Source organism: Zalophus californianus, chromosome 17 (assembly GCF_009762305.2).
Source record: "Zalophus californianus isolate mZalCal1 chromosome 17, mZalCal1.pri.v2, whole genome shotgun sequence".
Lineage (NCBI taxonomy): Eukaryota > Metazoa > Chordata > Mammalia > Carnivora > Otariidae > Zalophus > Zalophus californianus.
The window spans coordinates 51,443,568-51,456,235 of record NC_045611.1 but is presented as its reverse complement, the minus strand read 5'-3'; the positions used below and the strand labels follow the sequence as shown (position 1 = coordinate 51,456,235).

General features: G+C 46.6%; 1 protein-coding gene across 3 annotated transcripts in view; it reads right to left on the bottom strand.

The window, feature by feature from the left end:
* The window catches only part of SAE1 (SUMO1 activating enzyme subunit 1), a 76,952-nt gene extending 71,609 nt beyond the window's left edge, over nt 1–5,343 (bottom strand). For 2 of the 3 annotated variants that reach the window (XM_027619899.2, XM_027619901.2), the window contains exon 1: nt 5,141–5,343. In XM_027619899.2, coding sequence (XP_027475700.1) covers nt 5,141–5,238 — 98 coding nt within the window. In that variant the 5' untranslated portion in view covers nt 5,239–5,343. The remainder of the gene's footprint in view (nt 1–5,140) is intronic. The other variant, XM_027619900.2, reaches the window with a different exon arrangement.
* Nucleotides 5,344–12,668: the final 7,325 nt, after the last annotated feature.

Genomic DNA, 12,668 nt, shown 5'->3' with positions numbered 1-12,668 from the left:
AGTGAGTGACTTAGGTTCAACTCCTACTTCTATCTACTTGGTGCATGACCTTGGGAGTCTGCTCTCTTCCTTGAACCTCATCCATAAAATGGGCTATGTACCATAGCAAGAAATGCAAAGTCACATGCTGACAGGGGCCAGGCAATTATATCAAATGAGTGAAGTTGAACTAATAGAGAGGATCCCTAGAGAACCCTGTGCCATGTCAGAGGCGGTCCCTACTTAGCTCCAATCAATGTGGAAGGTCTGACTTTTCTATTCCTCAAGAGAAGACAGAAATCAGAAATTGCCAGATTGGGGCATGGGGCATAGGGCTGGGGTGGGGTGGGAGGGAAGAGAATCACATTTCTTTCCCAACTTCTCATGATAAAAATTTGAAACATACATAAAGTAAAAAGGTTAGCATTTTGCCTTTTATGCATACATCATGGCATTTCACACCTCTAGCATGCATCTCCAAAAATATGACATTCTCCTCCAGAACCATGCTAGAAAATAATTCTCAAATATCACCTAATAGGACTGAATATTCAAATTTCCACTACTGACTAAAAGATGTTTCTTTAGGAGTTTTCTTTCTGAACCAGGATCCAATCAAAAGTTTACATCTTATTTTGGCTTCATCTCTTTATGCTCTTTTAATCTAGAACACTCCTTTCCCTTGTTCTTTCCATGACATTGACTTTTGTAATAGAACCAGGACAGTTGTCTTGTAAAATGTCCCACATCCTAGGGGTGCCTGGGTGGCTCAGTTGGTTAAGAGACTGCCTTTGGGGCACCTGGGTGGCTCAGTTGGTTACGCGACTGCCTTCGGCTCAGGTCATGATCCTGGAGTCCCAGGATTGAGTCCCACATCGGGTCCCTGCTCAGCAGGGAGTCTGCTTCTCCCTCTGACCCTCCTCCCTCTCGTGCTATCTCTCATTCTCTCTCTCTCAAGTAAATCAATCAATCAATCAATCAATCAATCTTCTAAAAAAAAAAAAGAGAGAGAGACTGACTGCCTTCCGCTCAGGGCATGATCCCGGAGTCCTGGGATGGAGTCCCACGTCAGGCTCCCGGCTCGGTGGGAAGGCTGCTTCTCCCTTGGACACTCTCCCCTCTCATGCTGTCTAAGTAAATAAATAAAATCTTTAAAAAAAAAAAAAAGTCCCACATCCTGGACATCTTATCATTACCTCAATGTTAATTTGTTCCTCTGTTCTCTGAAAGCATGATTAGGATAAAAGATAGTCAGCAGGACAACTTCACCGATGATATACTCAAGTTCTTATTTCACAGAAAGCACATTATTAAGAATCACTTCCAAAGGCAATAAACTCATTTTTAATTTCTTTGTTTGAATTATTTCCTTGGCCTTATGGATTCTAAATTATTATGTATTTTTAAATTAAGTCAATTTCTTTCTTTTTCTTCCTTCTTTTGACTTTTTTAAGATTTTATTTATTTATTTATTTGAGAGAAAGAATGAGAGAGAGAGAGCATGAGAGGGGGGAGGGTCAGAGGGAGCAGACTCCCCGCTGAGCAGGGAGCCCAATGTGGGACTCGATCCTGGGACCCCAGGATCATGACCCGAGCCGAAGGCAGTCGCCAACCAACTGAGCCACCCAGGTACCCATCCTTTGACTTTATTTTTAAGTAATCTCTACATCCAATGTGGGGCTTGAACTCACAACCCCAATCAAGAGTGTCATGTTCCACTAACTGGGCCAGCCAGGAGCCCCAATTTTTTTCTTTCTGATGCTCAAATGATCTCAAATGCGGCAATTCTCTAGATTTTTAAATGCTGGCAACTAATTTCAAAAAATTTAAAACAGTGTATGAAAGGGGCACCTGGGTGGCTTAGTCGTTAAGCATCTGCCTTCGGCTCAGGTCATGATCCCAGGGTCCTGGGATGGAGCCCCGGATCGGGCTCCCTGCTCGACGGGAAGCCTGTTTCTCCCTCTCCCACTCCCCCTGCTTATGTTCCCTCTCTGTCTCTCTCTCTGTCAAATAAATAAATAAATCTTTAAAACAGTGTATGAAAGATACAACCCAGTTTTGTTTTTTTTTTAAAGATTTTATTTATTTATTTGAGAGAGACACAGCGAGAGCAGGAACACAAGCAGGGGGAGTGGGAGAGGGAGAAGCAGGCCTCCCGCTGAGCAAGGAGCCCGATGTGCGACTCGATCCCAGGACCCTGGAATCATGACCTGAGCCGAAGACAGACGCTTAACGACTGAGCCACCCAGGCGCCCGATACAACCCAGTTTTTAACCTCTAGACCATTACTCTCCTTTTCAGTTCTCTGATAACCTTGGTCCAACATCACACAGAATTAGCAACAAGGGGCGCCTGGGTGGCTCAAGTCATTGGGCATCTGCCTTCGGCTCGGGTCGTGATCCCGGGGTCCTGGGATCGAGCCCTACATCAGGCTCCCTGCTCCGCAGGGGGCCTGCTTCTCCCTCTCCCACTCCCCCTGCTTGTGTTCCCTCCCTCGCTGTGTCTCTCTCTGTCAAATAAATAAAATCTTAAAAAAAAAAAAAAAAATCAGCAACAAAATGTTGCCAGAATGCAATCAGCTAATTCCTAGGCCATCTTTTATTTTACAAAAGAACCCCAAACTCCAGAGCTCTCCTATTCCACCTGGAGTTTCCTTAGGGGCAGGTCAATTTGCTTTGTGGAGCCCCTTTCCTATTTGTACAGGGGAAATCACTGCTCTTCCTACTTCAGAGCTGATATGAGACTCGGTTGAAAAATGGACACGAAGGCACTTTAACAAACTCTGCAAGATTGTCTATAAAAACAGAGGTCCAAATTACAGATCACCCCCCTTCCTTCCCTCCCAGGACACTCAATCAATCCTTTTCAGGTTCTCCACTGAGTTCGGTACCTCTCCACTGCCTCAGAATAACTCCCATTTCCCAAGAATTCTATTCCCTGACTTTGATTTGTCCCTTAGGTCATCTCCTCTTCAGCAGCCCCCATCCATCATTCTTTACTGCTCCTCAGAGGAATCATTCTACCCTCTTGACAGTTCTCTCACTACATTCCATCTTAATCTTCACCAGCTTTGCCCTACCTTAAAACCACCGGCTGCCCCAACCCTTTGGATGAGCCCTTCTAATACACTTAGGATCTCTTTCCCAACCCTTTAGGACCTCCTAACACTCAAACCTTCTTCAAATAGCAGTCCCTAAAATCAACCAGCCCCACCTATGTCCTCAGGCCCATTTTCACCTTTTAATTCCCAATCTTCCACTTCAGATGCCTTGGGTCCTCAGACCAATGTTTGCTAATGCCTCACAATGCCCCCTCCACCAACCGCATAAAACCCCACACCTGAAATAAGCCTGAAAACTCAGGTTTGCCCCACTCACGCCCCCCACACACTTTCTCTCTCACCAAAAGATTCTAGAAACTCCCACCTCTCAAACTAAATTCTCTTTTGACCTGCCTGCCTCCTTACCCTTAGATCAGTTAACTCTATACTCTGGACTCACATCACATACCTCCCCCCTCAACCAGACCTCATCTCTCAACTCAGCCACTCATATATTTCCACTTAGACATAAATAACCATCTAAAACCTAAGTCCAAAAGAGAACTCTGGCTTCTTCACTCACCCCACTGTCTCAGTCAATAAATGGCAATTCCATCTTTCCACCTGCTCAAACCAAGGAAACCTTAAAGCCATCCTTGTGTTCTCCCTCTCATACCCTACACACTGTATCCTTCAGCAAATCCCGTCCCCTCCCGCACCTTGAAAATATATTCAGAATATATATTTGTCCCCTTCTCTAGAGTTTGAAGCCACCATTACCTTATGTCCCAAGGGGATTATTATCACGGTCTCCTAACCAGAATCCTCATCTCTACTTCTGCCTGCTTCAACCTACTCTCCCCACAGCAAGAGTGATCCTTTTTAAAATGCAAACCTGATCGCATTACTCCTAGGCTCAAAACTCTCCAGTGGGTTTCCCAGAACACTCAGTATAAAAAAGCTACTCCAAATCAAATGAGTAGCTTTTCTGTTTCTTTCTCTCACTTGCCAAGCATGCTCCGGCCTCCAGGATTTTACACCAGCTGTTTTCTCTCTGCTAGCAAAGTTCTTTCACGTGGCTTTTTCCTTCATACAGGTCTGAAGCTCCATGTTATCTCTTCAGAGGCACTCCCTGGCCTCCCTATCAAAATGGCTCTCTCACCTCAGCATCCTTTATTGATGCTCCTACCCGGCTGTATTTCTCTCCCTCGCACTCGCATCACCTATTATATTATTTCTTTATGTTTATTGTTTCCCCCACCAGAACGTACACTCCATGCGGGCAAGGAGTCCATCCGGTTCATCAATATATGCTCAGTACCTATAACAGTGCTTGTTATAAGGGGAGTGGGAGAAGGAGAAACAGGCTTCCCGTCGAGCATTTCCGGTCAGGGCAAACAGCAGGTGCTCAATAAATATTTGATCTAATCAATCACCTCTTTCAAAGACCTCATCCCCTCCGATAACTATTCAGTACCCAAGGTACGCCCAACCCTAGTGCCCAGTCCTCTCTAGACACACCCAAGTAACCAGGCCTAAGCAACCTCTTCGGGTAGCTCCAACCCCTGAGCTCCCCGGGCCTCTCAAGATTCTCAGTTGAAATAACTTGCTCCCAAACTCCTCAAAAACCCTCATTCTTTCAAACTGGCCCACCGTTTCGAAGCCACAAAAAGGTAAGCTCGCCCGTGTTCGGTGGGCCAGTCTCCCCGGCGTCCAGCAGAGAATAGGTTCCCACAATCTACGAATGAATGAACTACGCCCCCACTTCATCCTTCCCTTGCATCCTCCTGCTCCCTAAGTGCCCACCACCACCACTCCCTTCGGGCGTCTGCGTCCCTGAGTTTGAGTCGTCCCGAACCCTCAGGGCTCCCCCACCGCCCCTTCCAGAGGCCTCCCTCGGAACGACCCTCCCCCCACCCTGGGAGGTCCCCCCTCCCCACATCTTCCAAAAACACCCCTAACCAACCCCTCCAGTCCTCTCAAGAAGGCCACCCTTCCCCGGCACAGAATTCCCGCCTCCTCGCTTCAAATCAGACCCTCCGGCTCCGTGAGGGTCGCCAACGCCTCAGGCCTGGGCGCCCCCTCCAGACCCTCAGCCCCACAAGCCGCTCGGGCCCTGACCGTTTCTGGGCCTCCAATCCCCACAGACGGATCTGCCGGTCATACTGCGCCGCCTCCTCCTCGCTGATGCCGCCGCCAGCCTCCTCCTTCTCCACCATGGCGCCGGCTCTAGCTGCCTGCACTCGGGTCCTGCCCACGGTAACCGCCCGCCGGCCCCACGCGTCGCCAACCGCCGCCGGCCGCACGCCCGGGCCGCCTCTGCGCCTGCGCCAGGGGCCGCGCCTGCGCAGGACCTCCTCCACAGCCCGGCCCGCCCCGACCACGTGGACCTCCCCAGCCTCAAAGGCGGGCCAGCGGGACTGCCAGTCACGTGACGGGGCTCCAGCCAATCCTGGCCCCAAGATGGCGCGGTTTAACGCCCGGAGACGATAGATGCTCAAGTGGTGATTTCTGGGGCTATTAATTCGGCAAATATTTATCTAGCACTTGCTGAAATCCCGGCATTGGGGGTTTTGAAATAGAGCAGAGAATAAAAGAGACAAAGCCCTGTCCTCATGGAGCTTACGTTCTATTGAGGGGTGCCCACAGAAGATTAGAAATCAGGGGCGCCTGGGTGGCTCAGATGGTTAAGCGTCTGCCTTCGGCTCAGGTCATGATCCCAGGGTCCTCGGATCGAATCCCGCGTCGGGCTCCCTGCTCCTTGGGAGCCTGCTTCTCCCTCTGCCTCTCTCTCTCTCTCTGTCTCTCATGAATAAATAAATAAAATCTTTAAAAAAAAAAAGAAATCAGGCTGTGATAAATGCTGTGGAGAAAAATAAAGGCGGATATGGGATTACAGTGTTGCAGGAGTGGCCAGAGAGAAGGTCTTTCAGAGAAAGTGATACTGAACAGAGATCTGAAGGGACCGAATAAACAAGCCATGTGGATAACTGGGAGATGGAGCATTTCCGGTCAGGGCAAACAGCAGGTGCAAAGGCCCTGAAGCTGGAATGTGCTAGCATAGCTGAGGAACTGTGGAGAGCGCAAGGTGGCTGGGGCAGAGTGAGAGGATGGGCAGGTGGTAAGAGGTGAAATCGTAGATGAAGCAAGTGGGACTTCCTGTAGGGCCTCGTAGGCTAGTATAGCTTATACCTATTTTCCTTAGGCAAGGTGTCTTTTTTTATTACCCCTTCAACAAGTACTTACTGAGCACTTGTTATGCGTCAATCATTGATCTCAGTGCTAGGCCAGGTAGAGCACTGAAATAAGAAAAAAAATAACACTGCCTTCTCATGGAGTCAAAATGGATTTTATGTGAATTCTTTCTCTAATCCTTATGAGATTAGTTAGGTTTTTTGATACTGCTATTTCATAGCTAAGGAGTCTGAGGTCCAGCAAAGTTCAGTAGCCTGAACAAAGGCTTATATCTTAGAAGTAGTCAAACTAGGGGGCACCTGGGTGGCTCAGATGGTTGGGCGTCTGCCTTCGGCTCAGGTCATGATCCCGGGGTCCTGGGATCGAGTCCCGCATCGGGCTCCCTGCTCCTTGGGAGCCTGCTTCTCCCTCTGCCTCTCTCTCTCGCTCTGTCTTTCATGAATAAATAAATTTAAAAAAAAATCTTTAAAAAAAAAAAAAAGAAGTAGTCAAACTAGGATTCAAACCCAGGCTGTGTGGCCCACATGCTTCATCAGGAGGTCATACTGCTGGTGGTACATTAGGCTTCTACCATGTGCTCCGACCTTGCCTCTGAGGTACATACTCTGTGAACCTCAGAGATGGATATTTCATCCCCTCTTACAGATTACAATTCTGGGACTCAGAAAGGGGTAGGAATTCATCCAAGATCACAATATCCCTCCAAAAAAAAAAAAAAGTTTGGCCAATGCTTACTCTTGGTTATGGACTTGGAACAAATTATGTAAAAAATTAGGGACTTAAACAACAATAAATATTTATTATCTCTTATAGTTTCTGTGGGTCTGGGATTCAGAGCAACTTGTCTAGGCTGTTCTGGCACAGGTCTTTCATGAGGATGCAGTCAGATGTCAGCTGGGGCTGTAGTCATCTGATGGCTTGTGATGGAAGATTCCTTTCCGAGGTGACTCACTCCAATGGTTAGCAAGCTGATGTGGGCTGATGGCTGGGGACCTCAGTTCTGCTCCACGTGGGCCTAACCGCTGGGCTGCTGGAGTGTTCTCATGACATGGTGGCTGGCTTCCCCCAGAGTAAGTGATCCATGAGAGCAAGGTGAAAGCAGCAATGCCTTTTGTTTTATTTTTTTTAAGATTTTTTATTTCTTTATTTGACAGAGAGAGACACAGCGAGAGAGGGAAAACAAGCAGGGGGAGCGGGAGAGGGAGAAGCAGGCTTCCCGCTGAGCAGGGAGCCCGATGCGGGGCTCAATCCCAGGACCCTGGGATCACAACCTGAGATGAAGGCAAACGCTTAACAACTGAGCCACCCAGGCGCCCCTTACTTTTTTTAAAAAGACTTTATTTATTTGAGAGAGATCATGAGCAGGGGAGGGACAGAGGTAGAAGCAGACTCTCCGCTAAGCAGGGAGCCCAATGCTGGGCTGGGCCCCAGGACCTGGAATCATGACCTGAGCCGATGGCAGACACATACCAACTGAGCCCCCAGGCACCCCAGCAATATCTTTTATACCTCAGCCTTGGAAGTCACACACTGCCACTTCTGTAATATTCCATTGATCATACATAGTTGTATTCATTGTAGGAGAGGACAATACAAGGGCATGAATATGGTGAACAAAAGAAACATGGATCCACCCTGTGTTGTGCTGACCAGCTAATAGGGAAGACAGGAAGTATTTTATCAGTATTTACTAAATATTCTCGAAAAATATTTACCATATCCCTACTATGTGTTTGACTTTGTGCCAGGCCCCAGGGATACAATAATGATAAAAATGGACATACTCCTGCTTTAGGGACACTCATAATCCAGTGGGAGAGATAAAACAGTCACATAAATAGAAACTCCCCAAAGTACTGTGAAAAGAAGAAAGAGCTATGACATGTTTGACTTAGTGTTGGGTGAGAAAAAGGATATTCTGAGAATGTAAACTTTCTGCTGAGCTTTACAGAGTAAATAAAGTTTAACAAAACACAGGAAGAACCCCAGGCAGAAAGGACGGCTGCACCTGCTGTGACTCAGAATTTAAGTTCATTCTCTCTCTCTTTTTTTAAACATTTTATTTATTTTTTTGAGAAAGAAAGAGAAGGGGGGGCAGACAGAAAGGGAGAAGCAGGCTCCCCACTGGGCAGGGAGCCCATCAAGGGGCTCAATCCCGGGACGCTGCGATCATGACCTGAGCCAAAGTCAGACACTAACTGCTTAGCCAACTAAGCCACTTAGGTGCCTCTCAGTCTGACTCTGCCTCCCTGAGGGTATCTCCTTGAGCCTTACTCCTTCACCCCCACACACTCTGTGGGAAGTTTAAAACAGGTTCACAAATCTGGGGCACCTTGCTGGCTCAGTTAGTGGAGTATGCAACTCTTGATCTGGAGGTCATGAGTTCAAGCCCCATGTTGCGCCTAGAGCTTATTTTATAAAAAATAATAATAAAAAATAAAACATGCCCACAAATCCTTTGATATTCTTCAATGATATTGAGTGGGGGGAATCAATGTCCCCTGTCCTTGAATCTGTACTCCGTGACTGCTGATCAATAGAACAAGATGGAAATGAACGCTGAATCAATTTCTACATCCAGGCCTTAAGAAATGTGCAGCTTGGGACACTTGGGTGGTTCAGTCAGTTAAGCGTCTGCCTTCGGCTCAGGTCATGATCCCGGGGTCCTGGGTTCAGTCCTGGGATCGTGTCCCACATCAGGCTCCTTGCTCAGTGGGGAGCCTACTTCTCCCTCTGCCTGCCTGCCCCCTCCCGCTTGTTCTCTCTCTCTCTCTCTCTGACAAATAAATAACATCAAGAAAGAAAGAAAGAGAAAGAAAGAAAGAAAGAAAGAAAGAAAGAAAGAAAGAAAGAAAGAAAGAAAGAAAGAAAGAAAAAGAAAGAAAGAAAGAAGGGTGCAGCTTGCCCTCAAAAAATCTGAACACAATTAGCTTATGACCCAGAAACTGCACTCTTAGGTGTATACCCTGAGGAATTGAAAGCAGGCCCTCAGATACTTGTATGCCAATCTTCACTGTAGTGCTATTCACAACAGCCAAAGGAAAAACAATCCAACTGTCTTGAATGAAAGGATAAACAAAATGTGTCAGATGCTTACTGTGGAATATCATTCAGCCATAAAAAAGAAGGAAGCACTGGGGCGCCTGGGTGGCTCAGTCGGATAAGCGTCTGCCTTCAGCTCAGGTCATGATCTCAGAGTCCTGGGATGGAGCCCCATGGTGGGCTCCCTGCTCAGCGGGGAGTCTGCTTCCCCTTCTGCCCCTCCCCCTGCTCCTGTTTGCGTGCGCTCTCTCTCTCTCTCTCTGACAAATAAATAAGTAAAATCTTTCAAAAAAAATCCTTAAAAAGAGAGAGAGAGAGAGAGAGAATGAAGCATTGACACATGCTACAACATGTCCCAGAAACATCATGCTAGGTGAAAGAAATCTGTCATGAAAGCTGATGAAAAAAGAAATAGATGGTGATGATGATTGCATAACATCGTGAATGTCCTTCATGCCACTGAGTTGTATAATTAAAATGGTTAGGGCGCCTGGGTGGCTCAGTTGGTTAAGCAACTGCCTTCGGCTCAGGTCATGATCCTGGAGTCCCGGGATCGAGTCCCACATCAAGCTCCCTGCTCAGCAGGGAGTCTGCTTCTCCCTCTGACCCTCTTCCCTCTCGTGCTCTCTGTCTCTCATTCTCTCTCAAATAAATTCTTTAAAAATAAATAAATAAATAAATAAATAAATAAATAAATAAATAAATAAAGGGCGCCTGGGTGGGTCAGATGGTTGAGTGTCTGCCTTGGCTCAGGTCATGATCCCGGGGTCCTGGGATCGAGTCCCGCATCGGGCTCCCTGCTTCTTGGGAGCCTACTTCTCCCTCTGCCTCTCTCTCTCTCTCTCTCTCTCCCTCTGTCTCTCATGAATAAATAAATGAAATCTTTAGAAAAAAAAGAATTGTTAAAAAATAAATAAATAAATAAAATGATTAAAATGGTGGGGTGCCTGGCTGGCAGTCAGTAGAGCATGCGACTCTCCATCTCAGGGTCATGAGTTCAAGATACACGTTGGGCATAGAGCTTACTTAGTTAAAAAAAAAAATGGTTAAAATGGTGGATTTTATGTTATGTATGGTTTTAATCACAATTGTAAAAAATTAATAATGAAATATACCAAAACTCACTGAATTGTACTTTAAATAGGTGAGTTGTGTGCTATGTGAATATCTCAGTAACGCTGTAAAATTAAAAAAAAGAAAAAAAAAGGAAATGGAAGCTTCAACTTTCCCTTCCGTGGGACACTTGATTTTAATCCCAGCCTCCTTGCTAGAAGTCAAAACAGCCCAAAGAGAAGTCCACGCGGAGAGGAGACAAAGCTCCTGACCCTCAGAGAGGCCAACAGCCCCAGGCAACAGCCAGCACCAACCTGTTGGCCATGGGAGTGAGCCATCTTGGAGGTGGATCCTCTGGCAGCTGGTGAAGCCTCCCCAAATAGAGCAGACACAAGCCATTCCTTCCAAGTCCTGCCCAAAGTTCTGATCAGTAAGCAAAATAAATGATCGCTGTTGATTTACACCACAAAGTTTTGGGATCACTTGTTACACGGCATTAGATTACCTGGATGCTGCCCCCTATCAACTCTCTCCTCATGCTTTCTTCTTTCTCTGTAATGTTTCCTTCTCTGTCCCTCCCCTTGGCTTGCGGCAATTCACAGGCAAACGATCTCTCTCTCTCTCTCTCTCTCTTTCCCTCACCCTACTCTCTTTCTCTCCCTCCCTTTCCCCTTCTCTGCCAACACTCTCCATCTTTCTGATTTGGGTTCCTCTGACACACTCATTCATTCAGTATTCCCCGAGGACTTTCTCTGGGCCCAGCCCTGTGCTAGGTGATACATAAACCCTGGGGGCCTATTTTGTTATCTCTCAGAGGAAGTAATGACCAAGCAGAGATGTGAGGGATGAAGAAAAGTCAGGTGACTGAGCCACGGGAACTGAAGGGGATAAAGGCATCAATTAAGAAGCCAAATCATGAGACACACAGCTGGCTCAGTTGGTAGAGCATGCGACTCTTGATCTCAGAGTTGTGAGTTCAAAGCCCCATGTTAGGTGTAGAGATTACCTCAAAATAAAATCTTTAAAAAACTCTTTTTAAAAATAATAAAGAAAAGAAAAGAAAGAAACCAGATCATGGGGATGCCTGGCTGGCTGGGTGGCTACTGGGTTGTGAGTTCAAGCCCCATATTGGATGTAGAGATTACTTAAAGTCTTTAAAAAAATTTTTTTAAGTAGGCTCCACACCCAATGTGGGGCTCAAACCCACAACCTTAAGAATCAAGAGTCATATGATCACGGGGTGTCTGGGTGGCTCAGATGGTTAAGCAGCTGCCTTCGGCTCAGGTCATGATCCCAGGGTCCTGGGATGGAGCCCCACATTGGGCATCAGTGGGGAGCCTGCTTCTCCCTCTCCCTCTACCGCTCCCTCTGCTTGTGCTCTCTCACTCTCTCTGTCAAGTAGACAAATAAAATCTTAAAAAAAATAAGTCTCATGATCATGAGTCACATGCTCCACCGACCAAGCCAGCAGGCACCCCTTAAAAATAAAGTCTTAAAAAAAAAGAAACCAGATCATGAATCATCTTTTTTTTTAATGCTGAAAATCTATTTGTTAATTACAGTGTGTGACTGTTGTACTTTGAAGCAAACAGAGAACACAAAAAATCAGGATCCTGACAGCTAAAGAGACATGTCCAGAGTGAACACCACTTTGCTTAGAATGATTTGAGGTTCTCTTTGAAATGAGACTGTCTGGGAGGTACATGCCTCTTCAGATCTGTAGTTTCTTCCAAATATTGCTGGGCCCCCAGCAAAGGCCGTTTCCTAACTGCTTTCCTGACCTCCAACCCAGCCTCCAACCTTGACCTTACCCCTTATCCTAATCCAGAGGATGAGATGAGGGTCCAAATGGCTTGAAGTTCAGGAACAGAATGAGAATAGTTGACGCTATTTGGTAACTTTTTAATTAATTAATTAGCTAATTTTTATGGATTTTATTTTTATTTATTTGTCAGAGAGAGAGGGCACAAGCAGGTGGAGCGGCAGGCAGAGGGGGAGACAGGCTCCTCGCTGAGCAGGGAGCACAATGTGGGGCTTGATCCCAAGACCCTGGGGCCATGACCTGAGCCAAAGGCAGACACTTAACTGACTGAGTCACCCAGGCATCCCTAACTTTTTATTTTTTATTTTTTATTTTTTTTAAGATTTTTATTTATTTATTTGAGAGAGAGAGAATGAGAGATAGAGAGCACGAGAGGGAAGAGGGTTAGAGGGAGAAGCAGACTCCCTGCCAAGCAGGGAGCCCGATATGGGACTCGATCCCGGGACTCCAGGATCATGACCTGAGCCGAAGGCAGCTGCTCAACCAACTGAGCCACCCAGGCGCCCCTAACTTTTTTTTTTTAAACACAAAATCTTG